Genomic DNA, 17,781 nt, shown 5'->3' with positions numbered 1-17,781 from the left:
CCGGTAAGGTTTTTCCGGAATGCCTATGTCCAAAGTGTAAAGAAACATTTTCTGAATTCATTCAGGATGGAAAAAGGCTTTCGGTGTGAACTTAAATGACGACAAACAGATATAAAGTAAGTAGGAAGATAATGAACCTATATACTTATAGTCAAAGCTCGAGAATCCAGGAGAGTAGAGAAAAATAACACCGTATTAGCCATGGCAAAATGCATTGAATTGTAGAAAATGTACTTTAAATCTGCAATTTTTTCTCAGCTACATGGCAAAATGTGTAGAATGGCAGGAAATTAGCTTCAAATGAGGAACATAAACAGCATAGTGGGTCAATTACCGCAACATCTAAGAGCGTTGGAGCACGAGGCTCAACTTCTCCGCTGTTTTGGTCCCGTTTCTACCACGCCGTAATGCATGAACCAAACCTGTGCACAGGCGCAGATACTGTGTGAGAGTGAAGTCTTGCGTCTCGCTCATTGATGATATTGCAGTGCTGCTCGTGATGACGTCATTTCGCTGAGTCTACCTTTCTAAAACGTAAAACTTCTGCTGCGCAGACGGCGCCCATTGACAAGCCCCCTGCCACACCCTTGCCATGTTTTTTACATTTTTATTTTTAATATAGATTTATTAAATTTCACCTTTATTTAACCAGGTAGGCCAGTCGAGAACAAGTTCTCATTTACAACTGTGACCTGTCCAAGACAGAGCAAAGCAGTGTGACACAGACAACACAGTTACACATGGGATAAACAAACGTACGGTCAATAACACAATAGAAAAAGTCTATATACAGTGTGTGCAAATGTAGTAAGATTAGGGAGGTAAGGCAATAAATAGGCCATAGTGGTGAAATAATTACAATTCAGCAAATAACACTGGAGTGATAGATGTGCAGAAGATGAATGTGCAAGTAGAGATACTGGGATGCAAAGGAGCAAAAACATAAATAACATGGGGATGAGGTAGTTGGGTGGGCTATTTACAGATGTGCTATGTACGGGTGCAATGATCGGTAAGCTGCTCTGACAGTTGATGCTTAAAGTTAGTGAGGGAGATATGAGTCTCCAGCTTCAGTGATTTTTACAATTCGTTCCAGTCATTGGCAGCAGAGAACTGGAAGGAAAGGTGGCCAAAGGAGGAGTCGGCTTTGGGGGTGACCAGTGAAATATACCTGCTGGAGCGCGTGCTATGGAGTGAGCTGAGATAAGGCGGGGCTTTACCGAGCAAAGACTAAAAGATGACCTGGAGCCAGTGGGTTTGGCAAAGAATATGTAGCGAGGACCAGCCAACGAGAGCATACAGGTCGCAGTGGTGGGTAGTATATGGGGCTTTAGTGACAAAACGGATGGCACTGTGGTAGAGTGCATCCAATTTGCTGAGTAGAGTGTTGAAGGCTATTTTGTAAATGACATCGTCGAGGATCGGTAGGATAGTCAGTTTTACGAGGGTATGTTTGGCAGCATGAGTGAAGGATGCTTTGTTGCGAAATAGGAAACCGATTCTAGATTTAATTTTGGATTGGAGATACTTAATGTGAGTCTGGAAGGAGAGTTTACAGTCTACCCAGACACCTAGGTATTTGTGGTTGTCCACATATTCTAAGTCAGAACCGTCCAGAGTAGTGATGCTAGATGGGTGAGTGGGTGTGGGCAGCGATCGGTTAAAGAGCATTTAGTTTAGCTTGCATTTAAGAGCAGTTGGAGGCCACGGAAGGAGTGTTGTATGGCATTGAAGCTCATCTGGGGGTTTGTCAACACAGTGTCCAAGGATGGGCCAGAAGTATATAGAATGGTGTCGCCTGCGTAGATGTGGATCAGAGAATCACCAGCAGCAAGAGCAACATCTTTGATGTATACAGAGAAAAGAGTCTGCCCGAGAATTGAACCCTGTGGCACCCACATAGAGACTGCCAGAGGTCCGGACAACAGGCCCTCTGATTTGACACACTGAACTCTCTCTGAAAAGTAGTTGGTAAACCAGGCGAGGCAGTCATTTGAGAAACCAAGACTGTTGAGTCTGTCGATAAGAATGTGGTGATTGACAGAGTCGAAAGCCTTGGCCAGGTTGATAATTACGTCACACTGACCTTGAGCGTGGCTGAGGTGCACTTATGACCAGCTCACAAACCAGATTACATAGCGGTGAAGGTACGGTGGGATTCAAAATAGTTGGTGATCTGTTTGTTAACTTGACTTTCGAAGACTTTAGAAAGGCAGGGTAGGATAGATATGGGTCTGTAGCAGTTTGGGTCTAGAGTGTCTCCCTCTTTTGAAGAGGGGGATGACCATGGCAGCTTGCCAATCTTTAGGGATTTCAGAAGATACGAAAGAGAGGTTGAATAGGCTAGTAATAGGGGTTGCAACAATTGCGGCGGATAATTTCAGAACGAGAGGGTCTAGATTGTCTAGCCTGGCTGATTTGTACGGGTCCAGATTTTGTACCTCATTCAGAACATCTGCTGGAGAAATGGGTGAGGCTTGGGCAAGTTGCTGTGCAGAGATGTTGACCGGGGTAGGGGGTTGCCAAGTGGAAAGCATGGCCAGCTGTTAAAAAATAAATGCTTATTGAAATTCATGATTATCATAGATTTATCGGTGGTGACAGTGTTTCCTAGCCTCAGAGCAGTGGCCAGCTGGGAGGAGGCCCTCTTATTCTCCATGGACTTTAGTGTCCCAGAACTTTTTGGAGTTTTGTTCTGATGTTTTCTGTTAGGAAAACAAAGGCTAGCTTTTTCAAACTGCCTGTGTATATTGGTTCCTAACTTCCCTGAAAAGATGCATATCACGGGGGCTATTCGATGCTGATGCAATATGCCACAGGATGTTTTTGTCCTGGTCAAGGGCAGTCAGTACTGGGGTGAACAAAGGGCGATATCTGTTCTTAGTTCTACATTTTTTTGAATGGGGCATGATTATTTAAGATGGTGAAGAAACCACTTTTAAAGAATAACCAGGCATCTTCTACTGATGGAATGAGGTCAATATCCTTCGAAAATACCTGGGCCAGGTTGATTAGAATGGCCTGCTCGCTGAAGTGTTTTAGGGAGCGTTTGACAGTGATGAGGGTTAGTCGTTTGCCCGCGGACCCATTACGGATGCAGGCAGTGAACGCTGAGATCCTGGTTGAAGACAGCAGAGGTGTGTTTAGAGGGCAGGTTGGTCAGGATGATTTCTATGAGGATTTAGGGTAGTACCTGGTGGGTTCCTTGATCATTTGTGTGAGATTGACAGCATCTATCTTAGATTGTGGGATGGCTGGGTGTTAAGCATGTCCCAGTTTAGGTCACCTAACAGTACAAACTGAAGATAAATGGGGGACAATTAATTCACATATGGTGTCCAGGGCACAGCTGGGGGCTGAGGGGGGTCTATAACAAGCGGCAACAGTGAGAGACTTATTTCTGGAGAGATGGATTTTTAAAAGTAGAAGCTTAAACTGTTTGGGCACAGACCTGGATAGTATGACAGAACTCTGCAGCCTATCTCTGCAGTAGATTGCAACTCCACCCCCTTTGGCAGTTCTATCTTGGCGGAAAATGTTGTAGTTGGCGATGGAAATTTCTGAATTTTTGGTGGCCTTCCTAAGCCAGGATTCAGACACGGCTAGGACATCAGGGTTGGCAGAGTGAGCTAAAACAGTGAATAAAACTAACGTAGGCTTTTGCAGTTACAGAAGTCAACAAATGATAGCGTCTGGGGAATAGGACTGGAACTGGGGGCTACAGGGCCTGGGTTAACCTCTACATCACCAGAGGAGGAGTAGGATGAGGGTACGGCTAAAGGCTATAAGAACTGGTCGTCTAGTGCGTTGGGGACAGATAGTGAAAGGAGCAGATTTCTGGGCAGAATAGATTCAAGGCATAATGTACAGACAGGGATATGGTAGGATGAAAGTGGAGTAAACCTTGGTGTTGAGAAATGAGAGAGGTTTAGTTTGGAGGTACAAGTTAAGCCAGGATCTCTGCATGTGTGTGGGGTGGGACATCAAGAGCTGTCTAAGGCATTTTGACTCTACAGTGAAATAAAACAGTAAAAACTAGCCAAGACAGCAGTAGACTAGACATATTGAGAGACATAAAGCAATCACAACTGGGGGCTGGGTTAACACGGTGTTGATCAGGAGAGCTAAGACAACTGGTCGGGTAAATGGCGATGAATGGGCAGAGCGGGTCAGTTCGGTACATACAGGACCTGAGTTCGAGGCTGGGGCCAACAGGTAAATGGTGATGAATGGGCAGAGCGGGTCAGTTAGGTACATACAGGACCTGAGTTCGAGGCTGGGGCTGACAGGTAAACAAAATGAGGTACCATGTTATTGAAACAGTCCAGAGGACATCAGCTGTGTAGCCGAGTGATCATAGGGTCAAAAGAGCAGCAATAGGGGAGTCAGGGTGCCGTTCAGTAGTCACGACTACACTAGGTGAGTCAGGGTGCCGTTCGGTAATCACTACTACACTAGGTGAGTCAGGGTGCTGTTCGGTAGTCACTACTACACTAGGTGAGTCAGGGTGCTGTTCGGGTGGTCACTAACACTAGGTCAGTCAGGGTGCTGTTCGGTAGTCACTACTACACTAGGTGAGTCAGGGTGCTGTAAAGTCACTACTACACTAGGTGAGTCAGGGTGCCGTTCGGTAGTCACTACTACACTAGGTGAGTCAGGGTGCTGTAAGTCACTACTACACTAGGTGAGTCAGGGTGCCGTTCGGGTAATCACTACTACACTAGGTGAGTCAGGGTGCTGTTCGGTAGTCACTACTACACTAGGTGAGTCAGGGTGCTGTTCGGTAGTCACTACACTAGGTCAATGCTGTTCGGTAGTCACTGGGCACTAGGTGAGTCAGGGTGCAGTTAGGTAGTCACTGGGACTAGGTGAGTCAGGGTGCTGTTCGGCCGTCACTACTAAACAAAAGTCAGGGTGCCGTTATTGAAACTGTCTAGGTGAGTCAGGGTGCCGCCGGTAGTCACTCATAGGTGAGTCAAGGTGCTGTCCGGTAGTCACTACTACACTAGGTGAGTCAGGGTGCCGTTCGGTAGTCACTACTACACTAGGTGAGTCAGGGTGCCGTTCGGTAATCACTACTACACTAGGTGAGTCAGGGTGCTGTTCGGTAGTCACTACTACACTAGGTGAGTCAGGGTGCTGTTCGGTAGTCACTACTACACTAGGTCAGTCAGGGTGCTGTTCGGTAGTCACTACTACACTAGGTGAGTCAGGGTGCCGTTCGGTAGTCACTACTACACTAGGTGAGTCAGGGTGCTGTTCGGTAGTCACTACTACACTAGGTGAGTCAGGGTGCTGTCCGGTAGTCACTACTACACTAGGTGAGTCAGGGTGCCGTTCGGTAGTCACTACTACACTAGGTGAGTCAGGGTGCTGTTCGGTAGTCACTACTACACTAGGCGAGCAGGGGACACAGCATTCAGAAAAGCTAGTGGGCCGTGGCTAGTAGATGGTTCTGTGGCGACATCGTAACAGAATAGCCTGTTGAGACCACATCGGGTAATCACGTTGGCAGTCCAGTCGCGATGAATCGGCAGTGCTCCATGTTGACAATGAAGGTTCCAGGCAAATTGGCAAAGGAGGTATTGTAGCCCTAGAATTAGCTGGTATATGGGCCGAGCTCGAGGCTAGCTGGTGCTTGCTTCGGGACAGATGCGTTAGCTAACAGTATCCACTCTTTCGCAGCTAGCTAGCTGCGATGATCCGGAGTAAAGATCTGGTGTAATGATCCAGAGCGGGCAGGAATCTGGTGATGAGGTAGAGAGAAGCAGTACGATATGCTCTGGGTTGATATCGCGCTGTGCAGACTGGCAGGTGTTGTCCGAGCTGGCTGATGACTGGGGGGAAAATAGGCGAGGACCGCTAGCCGTGGCTAACAAGACTAGTAGCTCGTTAGCTGGCTAGCTCCTTATGGAATTTCCAGTTATAAGGAATAAAAATTGCAGAACCGTACCACATTGGGTGAGGACGGGTTGCAGGAAAGTATATTTAGTTCGTAGATGGAAAGTGAGATTAAGATACGAATAAGTCCGGCTCTTTACACGGGATAAGATAAAGACAGATACACACGCCCTACTGCTGCGCCATCTTGGATATTTTACTGCATTTTGTTTTTTACCAAACCCTGACATACACACAGTCCACTCTGGCCTGCCTCATGTACCCAAACACACTGTTGGTACGCACACACTCACTGTCCTGTCCTAAAACACTGTTATGGAGACGTTTTGTTGCGATACAGGACGGCTATTTCTCAGGGCCTTGATACAAATACATGTTCCTTCCTCTCTCCCTCTTCATCTCTCTCCCCCTTCCTTGCTCTCCTTATCCTCTCTCTCTCCCTATCCTCTCTCTCTCCTTATCCTCTCTCCCCTTCGTCTCCCTCTCTCTCCTTATCCTCTCTCCTCTGCCTCTCTCTCTCCTTATCCTCTCTCTCCTCCGACCCTCTCTCTCCTTATCCTCTCTCCCCTTCCTCTCCCTCCTTATCCCCTCTCCTTCGTCTCTCTCTCTCTCCTTATCCCCTCTCCTCCGTCCCTCTCTCTCCTTATCCCCTCTCCTCCGTCCCTCTCTCTCCTTATCCCCTCTCCTCCGTCCCTCTCTCTCCTTATCCCCTCTCCTCCGTCCCTCTCTCCTTATCCCCTCTCCTCCGTCTCTCTCTCTCCTTATCCTCTCTCCTCTGTCCCTCTCTCTCTCCTTATCCCCTCTCCTCTGTCCCTCTCTCTCCTTATCCCCTCTCCTCCGTCCCTCTCTCTCCTTATCCCCTCTCCTCCGTCCCTCTCTCTCTCCTTATCTTCTCTCCTCTGTCTCTCTCCTTATCTTCTCTCCTCTGTCTCTCTCCTTATCTTCTCTCCTCCGTCTCCCTCTCTCTCCTTATCCCCTCTTCTCCCTCTCTATCCTTATCCCCTCTTCTCCCTCTCTCCTTGTCCCCTCTTCTCCCTCTCTCTCCTTGTCCCCTCTTCTCCGTCCCTCTCCTTATCCCCTCTTCTCCGTCCCTCTCCTTATCCCCTCTTCTCCCTCTCTCTCCTTATCCTCTCTCCTCCGTCCCTCTCACTCCTTATCCCCTCTCCTCCGTCCCTCTCACTCCTTATCCCCTCTCCTCCGTCCCTCTCACTCCTTATCCCCTCTCCTCCGCCCCTCTCACTCCTTATCCTCTCTCCTCCGTCCCTCTCTCTCCTTATCCCCTCTCCTCCGTCCCTCTCACTCCTTATCCCCTCTCCTCCGTCCCTCTCACTCCTTATCCTCTCTCCTCCGTCCCTCTCCTCCGTCCCTCTCACTCCTCCGTCCCTCTCCTCCGTCCCTCTCACTCCTTATCCCCTCTCCTCCATCCCTCTCTCTCCTTATCCTCTCTCCTCCGTCCCTCTCTCTCCTTATCCCCTCTCCTCTGTCTCTCTCCTTATCCTCTCTCCTCTCTCTCTCCTTATCTTCTCTCCCCTGTCTCTCTCCTTATCCTGTCTCCTCCGTCTCTCTCCTTATCCCCTCTTCTCCCTCTCTCTCCTTATCCCCTCTTCTCCGTCCCTCTCCTTATCCCCTCTTCTCCCTCTCTCTCCTTATCCTCTCTCCTCCCTCTCTCTCCTTATCCTCTCTCCTCCATCCCTCTCACTCCTTATCCCCTCTCCTCCGTCCCTCTCACTCCTTATCCCCTCTCCTCCGTCCCTCTCACTCCTTATCCCCTCTCCTCCGTCCCTCTCACTCCTTATCCCCTCTCCTCCGTCCCTCTCACTCCTTATCCCCTCTCCTCCGTCCCTCTCACTCCTTATCCCCTCTGCTCTGTCCCTCTCACTCCTTATCCCCTCTGCTCCGTCCCTCTCACTCCTTATCCCCTCTGCTCCGTCCCTCTCACTCCTTATCCTCTCTCCTCCGTCCCTCTCTCTCCTTATCCCCTCTCCTCCGTCCCTCTCACTCCTTATCCCCTCTCCTCTGTCCCTCTCACTCCTTATCCTCTCTCCTCCGTCCCTCTCACTCCTTATCCTCTCTCCTCCGTCCCTCTCACTCCTTATCCCCTCTCCTCCGTCCCTCTCACTCCTTATCCTCTCTCCTCCGTCCCCTCCTCCTTATCCCCTCTCCTCCGTCCCTTCTCCCTTATCCCTTCTCCTCCGTCCTCTCACTCCTTATCCTCTCCTTATCCCTCTCTCTCCTTATCCCCTCCTCCTCCCTCTTCCTCCTTATCCCCTCTCCTCTGTCCCTCTCATCCTTATCCTCTCTCCTCCGTCCCTCTTCCTTATCCTCTCTCTCCGTCCCTCTCTCCTTATCCCTCTCCTCTGTCCCTCTCACTCCTTATCCTCTCTCCTCCGTCCCTCTCACTCCTTATCCCCTCTCCTCCGTCCCTCTCACTCCTTATACCCTCTCCTCCGTCTCTCTCTTTTTATCCTCTCTCCTCCGTTTCTCTCTCTCCTTCATCTCTCTCCCTCCTTATCCCCTCTACCTCCTTATCCCCTCTGCCTCCTTATCCCCTATACCTCCTTATCTCCTCTCGTCCTTCACCTCTCTCTCCCTCCTTATCCTCTCTCCCTCCTTATCCTCTCTCCCTCCTTATCCTCTCTCCCTCCGTATCCCCTCTCCCTCCTTATCCCCTCTCCCTCCTTATCCCCTCTCCCTCCTTATCCCCTCTCCCTCCTTATCCCCTCTCCTCCTTATCCCCTCTCCCTCCTTATCCTATCTCGTCATTTGCCCCTCTCTACCTCCTTATCCCCTCTACCTCCTCATTCCCTCTACCTCCTTATCCCCTCTACCTCCTCATTCCCTCTACCTCCTCATCCCCTCTACCTCCTCATCCCCTCTACCTCCTCATCCCCTCTACCTCCTCATCCCCTCTACCTCCTCATCCCCTCTACCTCCTCATCCCCTCTACCTCCGTATCCCCTCTACCTCCTTATCCCCTCTACCTCCTCATCCCCTCTACCTCCTCATCCCCTCTACCTCCTCATCCCCTCTACCTCCTTATCCCCTCTACCTCCTTATCCCCTCTACCTCCTTATCCCCTCTACCTCCTTATCCCCTCTCCCTCCTTATCCTCTCCCCTCACTCGTCTCTCTCTCCCTTGAACCGTAAGGAGGGATGAGAAGGAGGGATGTGGAGGAGGGATGTGTTAGTGTTGGAACCAGACCCAGTAGGTCCTTTTGAACGGTGCTCTCTGATTGGCTTACTGCCAGAGGGGCTGTTTACATCCAGACCCATTAAGGAGGGCACACACCACAAGCAGGCAGGAAACAAGGTCTGATAGATTGTAAAGATTTACTAGGCTTGAAAATCTGACCTAACACATTCACCATTACCCCTCACCTCTCTTCTCTCCCGACAAGTTATATCCAATTTGTAAGTCGCTCTGGATAAGAGCGTCTGCTAAATGACTTAAATGTAAATGTAAATAATCCACGAGCACAGAGAATAGGGTCCTGCTGTCCTAGTCTTCTGCTACAACATGTTATACTGTCCTCATACACTCTCTCTGTGTCTCTGTGTCTGTGTCTCTGTGTCTCTGTGTGTCTGTGTCTCTGTGTCTCTGTGTCTCTGTGTCTCTTTGTCTCTGTGTCTGTGTGTCTGTGTGTGTCTGTGTCTGTGTCTGTGTGTGTGTCTGTGTGTCTGTCTGTGTGTCTGTCTGTCTGTGTGTCTGTGTGTCTGTGTGTGGCTGTGTTCGTTCAGACAGCTGATGTAGGAGGAAGGTCTGCTCTGCTCCCACTGGAATGCCTGCTGCTGCACACCCACAGCTATTCAGGGCTCACGCCTGCCACACACACACACACACACACACACACACACACACACACACACACACACACACACACACACACACACACCTGCACACACACACACACACACACACACGCACAAGCCTGCCACACACACACACACACACACACGCACGCACAAGCCTGCCCACACACACACACGCGCGCTTGGCATACACACATGCATGCCTGCTACACACACACGCGCCTGCCACACACACACACACACACACACACACGCTGCCACACACACACACACACACGCTGCCACACACACACACACACGCACACACACACGCACACACACACACACACACACGCACGCTTGCCACACACACACACACACACACACACACACACACACACACACACACACACACACACACACACGCGCGCTTGCCACACACATGCATGCCTGCTACACACACACGCGCCTGCCACACACATACACACACACACACACACACACGCCTGCCACACACACACACGCCTGCCACACACACACACACACACACACACACACACACACACACACACACACACACACACTCTCACTTCTCAGCTGGGGGGAAGGATTGCATAGTTCAGGAGTGTGTTTGCACCCTCTCATAACAAATGTTCCCTCTAAGCTGCGCCCCTCCCCCTGTACCTCTAAGCTGCGCCCCTCCCACTGTCCCTCTAAGCTGCGCCCCTCCCCCTGTTCCTCTAAGCTGCACCCCTCCCCCTGTCCCTCTAAGCTACACCCCTCCCCTGTCCCTCTAAGCTGCACCCTCCCCTGTCCCTCTAAGCTGCGCCCCTCCCCCTGTTCCTCTAAGCTGCGCCCTCCCCTGTTCCTCTAAGCTGAACCCTCCCCTGTTCCTCTAAGCTGCGCCCTCCCCTGTTCCTCTAAGCTGCACCCCTCCCCTGTTCCTCTAAGCTGCGCCTCCCCTGTTCCTCTAAGCTGCGCCCCTCCCCCTGTTCCTCTAAGCTGCGCCCCTCCCCCCCTGTTCCTCTAAGCTGCGCCCCTCCCCTGTCCCTCTGCTGCGCCCCTCCCCTGTCCCTCTAAGCTGCGCCCCTCCCCCTGTCCCTCTAAGCTGCGCCTCTTCCCCTGTTCCTCTAAGCTGCACCTCTCCCCCTGTTCCTCTAAGCTATGCCCCTCCCCCCTGTTCCTCCAAGCTGCGCCCCTCCCCCTGTTCCTCTAAACTGCGCCCCTCCCCCTGTTCCTCTAAGCTGCGCCCCTCCTCCCTGTTCCTCTAAGCTACGCCCCTCTCCCTGTTCCTCTAAGCTACGCCCCCCCCCTGTCCTTCGTAACTGCGCCCCTCCCCCTGTTCCTCTAAGCTGCGCCCCTCCCCCCTGTTCCTCTAAGCTGAACCCCTCCCCCTGTCCTTCGAAACTGCGCCCCTCCCCCTGTTCCTCTAAGCTGCGCCCCTCTCCCTGTTCCTCTAAGCTGCCCCCCTCCCCCTGTTCCTCTAAGCTGCCCCCTCCCCTGTGCCTCTAAGCTGGCCCCTCCCCCTGTTCCTCTAAATTGCGCCTCCCCCTGTTGTTCCTCTAAGCTGCGCCCCTCCCCCTGTTCCTCTAAGCTGCGCCCCTCCCCCCTGTTCCTCTAAGCTGCGCCCCCCCCCCCTGTTCCTCTAAGCTGCCCCTCTCCCCATGTCCCTCTAAGCTGCCCCTCTCCCCCCTGTCCCTCTAAGCTGCGCCTCTCCCCCTGTCCCTCTAAGTTGCGCCCCTCCCCCTGTCCCTCTAAGCTGCGCCTCTTCCCCTGTCCCTCTAAGCTGCTCCCCTCCCCTGTTCCTCTAAGCTGCGCCCCCCCCCCTGTTCCTCTAAACTGCGCCCCTCCCCCCTGTCCCTCTAAGCTGCGCCCCTCCCCCTGTCCCTCTAAGCTGCGCCTCTTCCCCTGTCCCTCTAAGCTGCGCCCCTCCCCCTGTTCCTCTAAGCTGCGCCTCTCCCCCTGTTCCTCTAAGCTGCGCCCCTTCCCCTGTTCCTCTAAGCTGCGCCTCTTCCCCTGTTCCTCTAAGATGTGCCCCTCCCCCTGTCCCTCTAAGCTGCGCCCCTCCCCCCTGTTCCTCTAAGCTGCACCTCTCCATCTGTTCCTCTACGCTGCCCCCCTGTTCCTCTAAGCTGCCCCCCTGTTCCTCTAAGCTGCACCCCTCCCCCTGTCCCTCTAAGATGCACCTCTCCCCCTGTTCCTCTAAGCTGCGCCTCTTCCCCTGTTCATCTAAGCTGCACCTCTCCCCCTGTCCCTCTAAGCTGCGCCCCTCCCCCTCTAAGCTGCGCCCCTCCCCCTGTTCCTCTAAGCTGACCCCCCTCCCCCTGTTCCTCTAAGCTGACCCTCCCCTGTCCCTCTAAACTGCGCCTCTTCCCCTGTTCCTCTAAACTGCCCCTCCCCCCTGTTCCTCTAAACTGCGCCCCTTCCCCTGTTCCTCTAAAACTGCCCCTCTCCCCCTGTCCCTCTAAGCTGCGCCTCTTCCCCTGTTCCTCTAAACTGCGCCCCTCCCCCTGTTCCTCTAAGCTGCACCCCTCCCCCTGTTCCTCTAAGCTGCGCCCCTCCCCCCTGTTCCTCTAAACTGCGCCCCTCCCCCTGTTCCTCTAAGCTGCACCCCTCCCCCTGTTCCTCTAAGCTGCGCCCCCCCCCCCTGTTCCTCTAAGCTGCGCCCCTCCCCCCTGTTCCTCTAAGCTGCGCCTTCCTTCCCCTGTTCCTCTAAGCTGCGCCCTTCCCTGTTCCTCTAAGCTGCGCCCCTCCCCCTGTTCCTCTAAGCTGCGCCCCTCCCCCCTGTTCCTCTAAGCTGCGCCCCTCCCCTGTTCCTCTAAGCTGCGCCCCTCCCCCTGTTCCTCTAAGCTGCGCCCCTCCCCCTGTTCCTCTAAGCTGCGCCCCTCCCCCTGTTCCTCTAAGCTGCGCCCCTCCCCCCTGTTCCTCTAAGCTGCGCCTCCCCTGTCCCTCTAAGCTGCGCCCTCCCCCTGTTCCTCTAAGCTGCGCCCTCCCCCTGTCCTCTAAGCTGCGCCTCTTCCCCTGTTCCTCTAAGCTGCGCCCCCCCCCCCTGTTCCTCTAAGCTGCGCCCCTTCCCCTGTTCCTCTAAGCTGCGCCCCTCCCCCTGTTCCTCTAAACTGCGCCTCCCCTGTCCCCTCTAGCTGCGCCCCTGTCCCCCTGTTCCTCTAAGCTGCGCCTCTTCCCTGTTCCTCTAAGCTGCGCCCTTCCCTGTTCCTCTAAACTGCCCCTCCCCTGTTCCTCTAAGATGCACCTCCCCCCTGTCCCTCTAAGATGCACCTCTCCCCTGTTCCTCTAAGCTGCACCTCTTCCCTGTTCATCTAAGCTGCCCCTCTCCCCTGTCCCCCTGTTCCTCTAAGCTGCACCCCCCCTGTCCCTCTAAGATGCGCCCCTCCCCTGTTCATCTAAGCTGACCCCCTTCCCCTGTTCCTCTAAGCTGACCCCCTCCCCTGTCCCTCTAAGCTGCGCCTCTTCCCCTGTTCCTCTAAACTGCCCCCCTCCCCTGTTCCTCTAAACTGACGCCCCCTCCCCTGTTCCCTCTAAGCTGCCCCACTCCCCTGTCCCTCTAAGCTGCGCCTCTTCCCCTGTTCCTCTAAACTGCCCCTCCCCTGTTCCTCTAAAATGCGCCCCTCCCCCTGTTCCTCTAAACTACGCCCCTCCCCTGTTCCTCTAAACTGCACCCCCCCCTGTTCCTCTAAGCTGCGCCCCTCCCCTGTTCCTCTAAGCTGCGCCCCTCCCCCTGTTCCTCTAAGCTGCGCCCCTCCCCCCTGTTCCTCTAAGCTGCGCCCCCCTGTTCCTCTAAGCTGCGCCCCTCCCCTGTTCCTCTAAGCTGCACCCCCTCCCCTGTTCCTCTAAGCTGCGCCCCTCCCCTGTTCCTCTAAGCTGCACCCTCCCCTGTTCCTCTAAGCTGCGCCCCCCCCTGTTCCTCTAAGCTGCGCCCCCCTCCCCCCTCCCCCTGTTCCTCTAAACTGCGCCCTCCCCTGTTCCTCTAAGCTGCGCCCTCCCCCTGTTCCTCTAAGCTGCGCCCCTCCCCTGTTCCTCTAGCTCGCCCCTCCCCTGTTCCTCTAAACTGCGCCCCTCCCTGTTCCTCTAAGCTGCGCCCCTTCCCCTGTTCCTCTAACCTGCGCCCCTCCCCCCTGTTCCTCTAAGCTGCGCCCCCCCCCCCTGTTCCTCTAAGCTGCGCCCCTCCCCCCTGTTCCTCTAAGCTGCGCCCCTCCCCCCTGTTCCTCTAAGCTGCGCCCCTTCCCCTGTTCCTCTAAGCTGCGCCCCTTCCCCTGTTCCTCTAAACTGCCCCTCCCCCCTGTTCCTCTAACCTCTGTCTGTACCTTTGCAAAGATAAAGAAATTGCAGGAGTTCTTTTTTTGAAACGCAAACTAAACCATTTTATAGTCGACCGCCATATCTTACAACTGTTCTAAAAATCTGTCCTGCAGAGTGTGCTGACCTTTGGTCTGATATGCGTGTTCGGAAACATGCGAGAACAAGTCGAGCTTCAGGGCTTGCTTAAGACGGCAGGAAAGAAAATTGGCATAGAACAAGAATAGAACAAGAACAAGAACCAGCCGCCAACCTGTACACAAAACTCATCCTCCTAAAACTCGAAAGCGTTTTACAGGACAGTACTCATCCCCCTTCACTCAAAACTCATCCTCGTAGAACTTGAAAGCGTTTTACAGGACAGTACTCGTCCCCCTTCACTCAAAACTCATCCTCGTAAAACTTGAAAGCGATTTACAGGACAGTACTCATCCCCCTTCACTCAAAACTCATCCTCGTAAAACTTGAAAGCGTTTTACAGGACAGTACTCATCCCCCTTCACTCAAAACTCATCCTCGTAGAACTTGAAAGCGTTTTACAGGATAGTACTCATCCCCCTTCACTCAAAACTCATCCTCGTAGAACTTGAAAGCGTTTTACAGGACAGTACTCATCCCCCTTCACTCCAAAACTCGTCCTCGTAGAACTTGAAAGCGTTTTACAGGACAGTACTCATCCCCCTTCACTCAAAACTTATCCTCGTAGAACTTGAAAGCGTTTTACAGGACAGTACTCATCCCCCTTCACTCCAAAACTCGTCCTCGTAGAACTTGAAAGCGTTTTACAGGACAGTACTCATCACTGAGAACTGATTGACAGCAGCAGCCAGACAAGGGAAAAGAGACTTGTTCAATAGAAGAATAAACCAGATAGACATGGGGACTAGTTTATTCCAACAGCCACCAGGCTGAATAATAGATAGTCTGTTGGTCCCTCCAGTATACTGCACATTCACTTTCAATGTGTAGCTGTAGCGCTTTGAGTGAATGTTTTTTATGTGTTATTTCTGTGTGTTTCATGTGTTATGTAACGTCTTTTTTCTTTAAGCACATGAATGAATGTCCCCCTGGTGGGATAATACAGTTGATCTGAATGTTGCGGAAGTGGAAGAAAGACCGTCAAATCCTCAATCTTATGTGGTGGTCAAATGAGAGTCCAGGGTGACACCAAGGTTGTGTGCGTGGAGGGAGGGAGAAACAGAGGAGCTGTTGTCAATGGTGAGGTTCTCAGCTTTGGCGAGGGTGGATTTGGTGCCTATGAGGAGTTCTGTTTTTATCACTGTTGAGCTTTCATTTATTTCACCTTTATTTAATCAGGTAGGCCAGTTGAGAACAAGTTCTCATTCTCAGCTTGAGGAAGTTCTGTTTTATCCATGTTGAGCTTGAGGAAGTTCTGTTTTATCCCTGTTGAGCTTGAGGAAGTTCTGTTTTATCCCTGTTGAGCTTGAGGAAGTTTTGTTTTATCCCTGTTGAGCTTGAGGAAGTTATGTTTTATCCCTGTTGAGCTTGAGGAAGTTTTGTCTTATCCCTGTTGAGCTTGAGGAAGTTTGAACCAGACTCGGGAGTTAGATCTCTTGGTAGACTTCTGGGACAGATTGAAATGTAACTAGGTTTTTATAGTGTGTCTTGTCTAACTGTCTCTACCCTCCCAGTCTGATAACAGCTGACACATGGAGAGTTTGTGTTTGTCCTCGTTGATCTGCAGAAGCAGCAGCTACTCTTCCTGGGGTCCACAAGAAAACACAAAACATGACAAGTAAACAAAACAGTGATAGGCAAGAACAGACCAATTTTAAAATACAAGAATATATTAACAATACAACAGAATAATGTTAGTGTGTTTGTGTCCCCTCACGGTCCGTTCCATGAGATTTCATCTGTTTGCTTGAGTAATTGGAGATGGGAGTTCCATGCGATCATGGCTCTGTGTAATACTGTGCATTGGCTTAATGTACTTTGAGACTGTGAATAGACCCCTGGTGGCATGTCTTGTGGGGTATATATGGGTGTCTGAAGAGACCCCTGGTGGCATGTCTCGTGGGTTATATATGGGTGTCTGAAGAGACCCCTGGTGGCATGTCTTGTGGGGTATATATGGGGGTCTGAAGAGACCCCTGGTGGCATGTCTTGTGGGGTATGTATGGGTGTCTGAAGAGATCCCTGGTGGCATGTCTTGTGGGTTATATATGGGTGTCTGAAGAGACCCCTGGTGGCATGTCTTGTGGGGTATATATGGGTGTCTGAGAGACCCCTGGTGGCATGTCTTGTGGGTTATATATGGGTGTCTGAAGAGACCCCTGGTGGCATGTCTTGTGGTATATATGGGTGTCTGAAGAGACCCCTGGTGGCATGTCTTGTGGGGTATGTATGGGTGTCTGAAGAGATCCCTGGTGGCATGTCTTGTGGGGTATGTATGGGTGTCTGAAGAGACCCCTGGTGGCATGTCTTGTGGGGTATGTATGGGTGTCTGAAGAGACCCCTAGTGGCATGTCTTGTGGGTTATATATGGGTGTCTGAAGAGACCCCTGGTGCCATGTCTTGTGGGGTATGTATGGGTGTCTGAGCTGTGTGTTATTTGATTAACAGGAAGAAAAATGTACATTACAAATAAAACAAAAATAACCACAAGGCGCAACCTCAATACCACCGTTACAACCAATAAACCACTACAACTTTTGAGCCAGCTCCAGCTCTGTTTTGAGACAGCTACAGCTCTGTTTTGAGCCAGCGACAGCTCTGTTTGGAGCCAGCTACAGCTCTGTTTGGAGCCAGCTACAGCTCTGTTTGGAGCCAGCTACAGCTCTGTTTGGAGCCAGCTACAGCTCTGTTTGGAGCCAGCTACAGCTCTGTTTGGAGCCAGCTACAGCTCTGTTTTGAGCCAGCTACAGCTCTGATGAGTCTTTCTTTGCTGCACTTGACCCTATTACCAGACGACATTGTCTGGCAGGAATTAGTTCCTGTTCCACTGGTTCTCACCCTTCCCCCATCTCTCTTTCTCTGTCACGTTCTCTCTAACTCTCTCTCTTCTCCCTCCCCCAGGTGAATAAGCCAGGTGTGATGCGGGACCAGATCGGTGTTAGCGGGGGTCAGCTGAAGGTCAAGTACCCGTACGATGACTCCACCTACAACCGCAAGGTCAATGCTATTACCACAACAACACACAACGGCAACAGCACCACCGGTAAACCCGCCCCGGTGACTGGGCTGTCTAAAGAGCGCACCACCGGTAAACCCTCCCCGGTGACTGGGCTGTCTAAAGAACGCAGCTCAGACAGTACGGGCTCCAGTAAAGGGTCGTCAGAGAGTACCGGACCCTGGGGAGGCAAACTGGTGGGACCCCTGACTCCTGAACAGGCCCTCAGACAGTACCGCTCTCAACTCACTATCCTGGAACAGACTGAGATACACTCCTACCCAGAGGTACACACACACACACACACACACACACACTCACAGACACACACACACTCACAGACACACACACACTCACTCACAGACACACTCACAGGCACACACACACTCACTCACAGGCACACACACACTCACAGACACTCACAGACACACATTCACACCAGAGCTCTACAGTGTGACCATTGTACTCTGAAAGTATTCAGACCCCTTCCCTTTTCCCACATTTTGTTACATTACAGCCTTATTCTAAACTGGATTAAATAATATCTATATACAATACCCGTTAATGACATAGCGAAAACAGGTTTTTAAAAATGTTTGCAAATTTATCAAATGTTAAAATGTAAAACTTATTTAAACGAGTAT

General features: G+C 51.9%; 1 protein-coding gene across 1 annotated transcript in view; it reads left to right on the top strand.

Moving 5' to 3' along the window:
• The window catches only part of dyrk3 (dual specificity tyrosine phosphorylation regulated kinase 3), a 71,453-nt gene that overhangs the window by 31,078 nt on the left and 22,594 nt on the right, over positions 1-17,781 (top strand). Inside the window, exon 3 of the mRNA XM_052474481.1 lies at positions 17,044-17,424. Within this exon, the coding sequence (XP_052330441.1) occupies positions 17,044-17,424 (381 nt within the window). The remainder of the gene's footprint in view (positions 1-17,043; positions 17,425-17,781) is intronic.

This window comes from Oncorhynchus keta, chromosome 21 (assembly GCF_023373465.1).
Source record: "Oncorhynchus keta strain PuntledgeMale-10-30-2019 chromosome 21, Oket_V2, whole genome shotgun sequence".
Lineage (NCBI taxonomy): Eukaryota > Metazoa > Chordata > Actinopteri > Salmoniformes > Salmonidae > Oncorhynchus > Oncorhynchus keta.
This window is presented reverse-complemented; position numbering and strand designations above follow the sequence as displayed.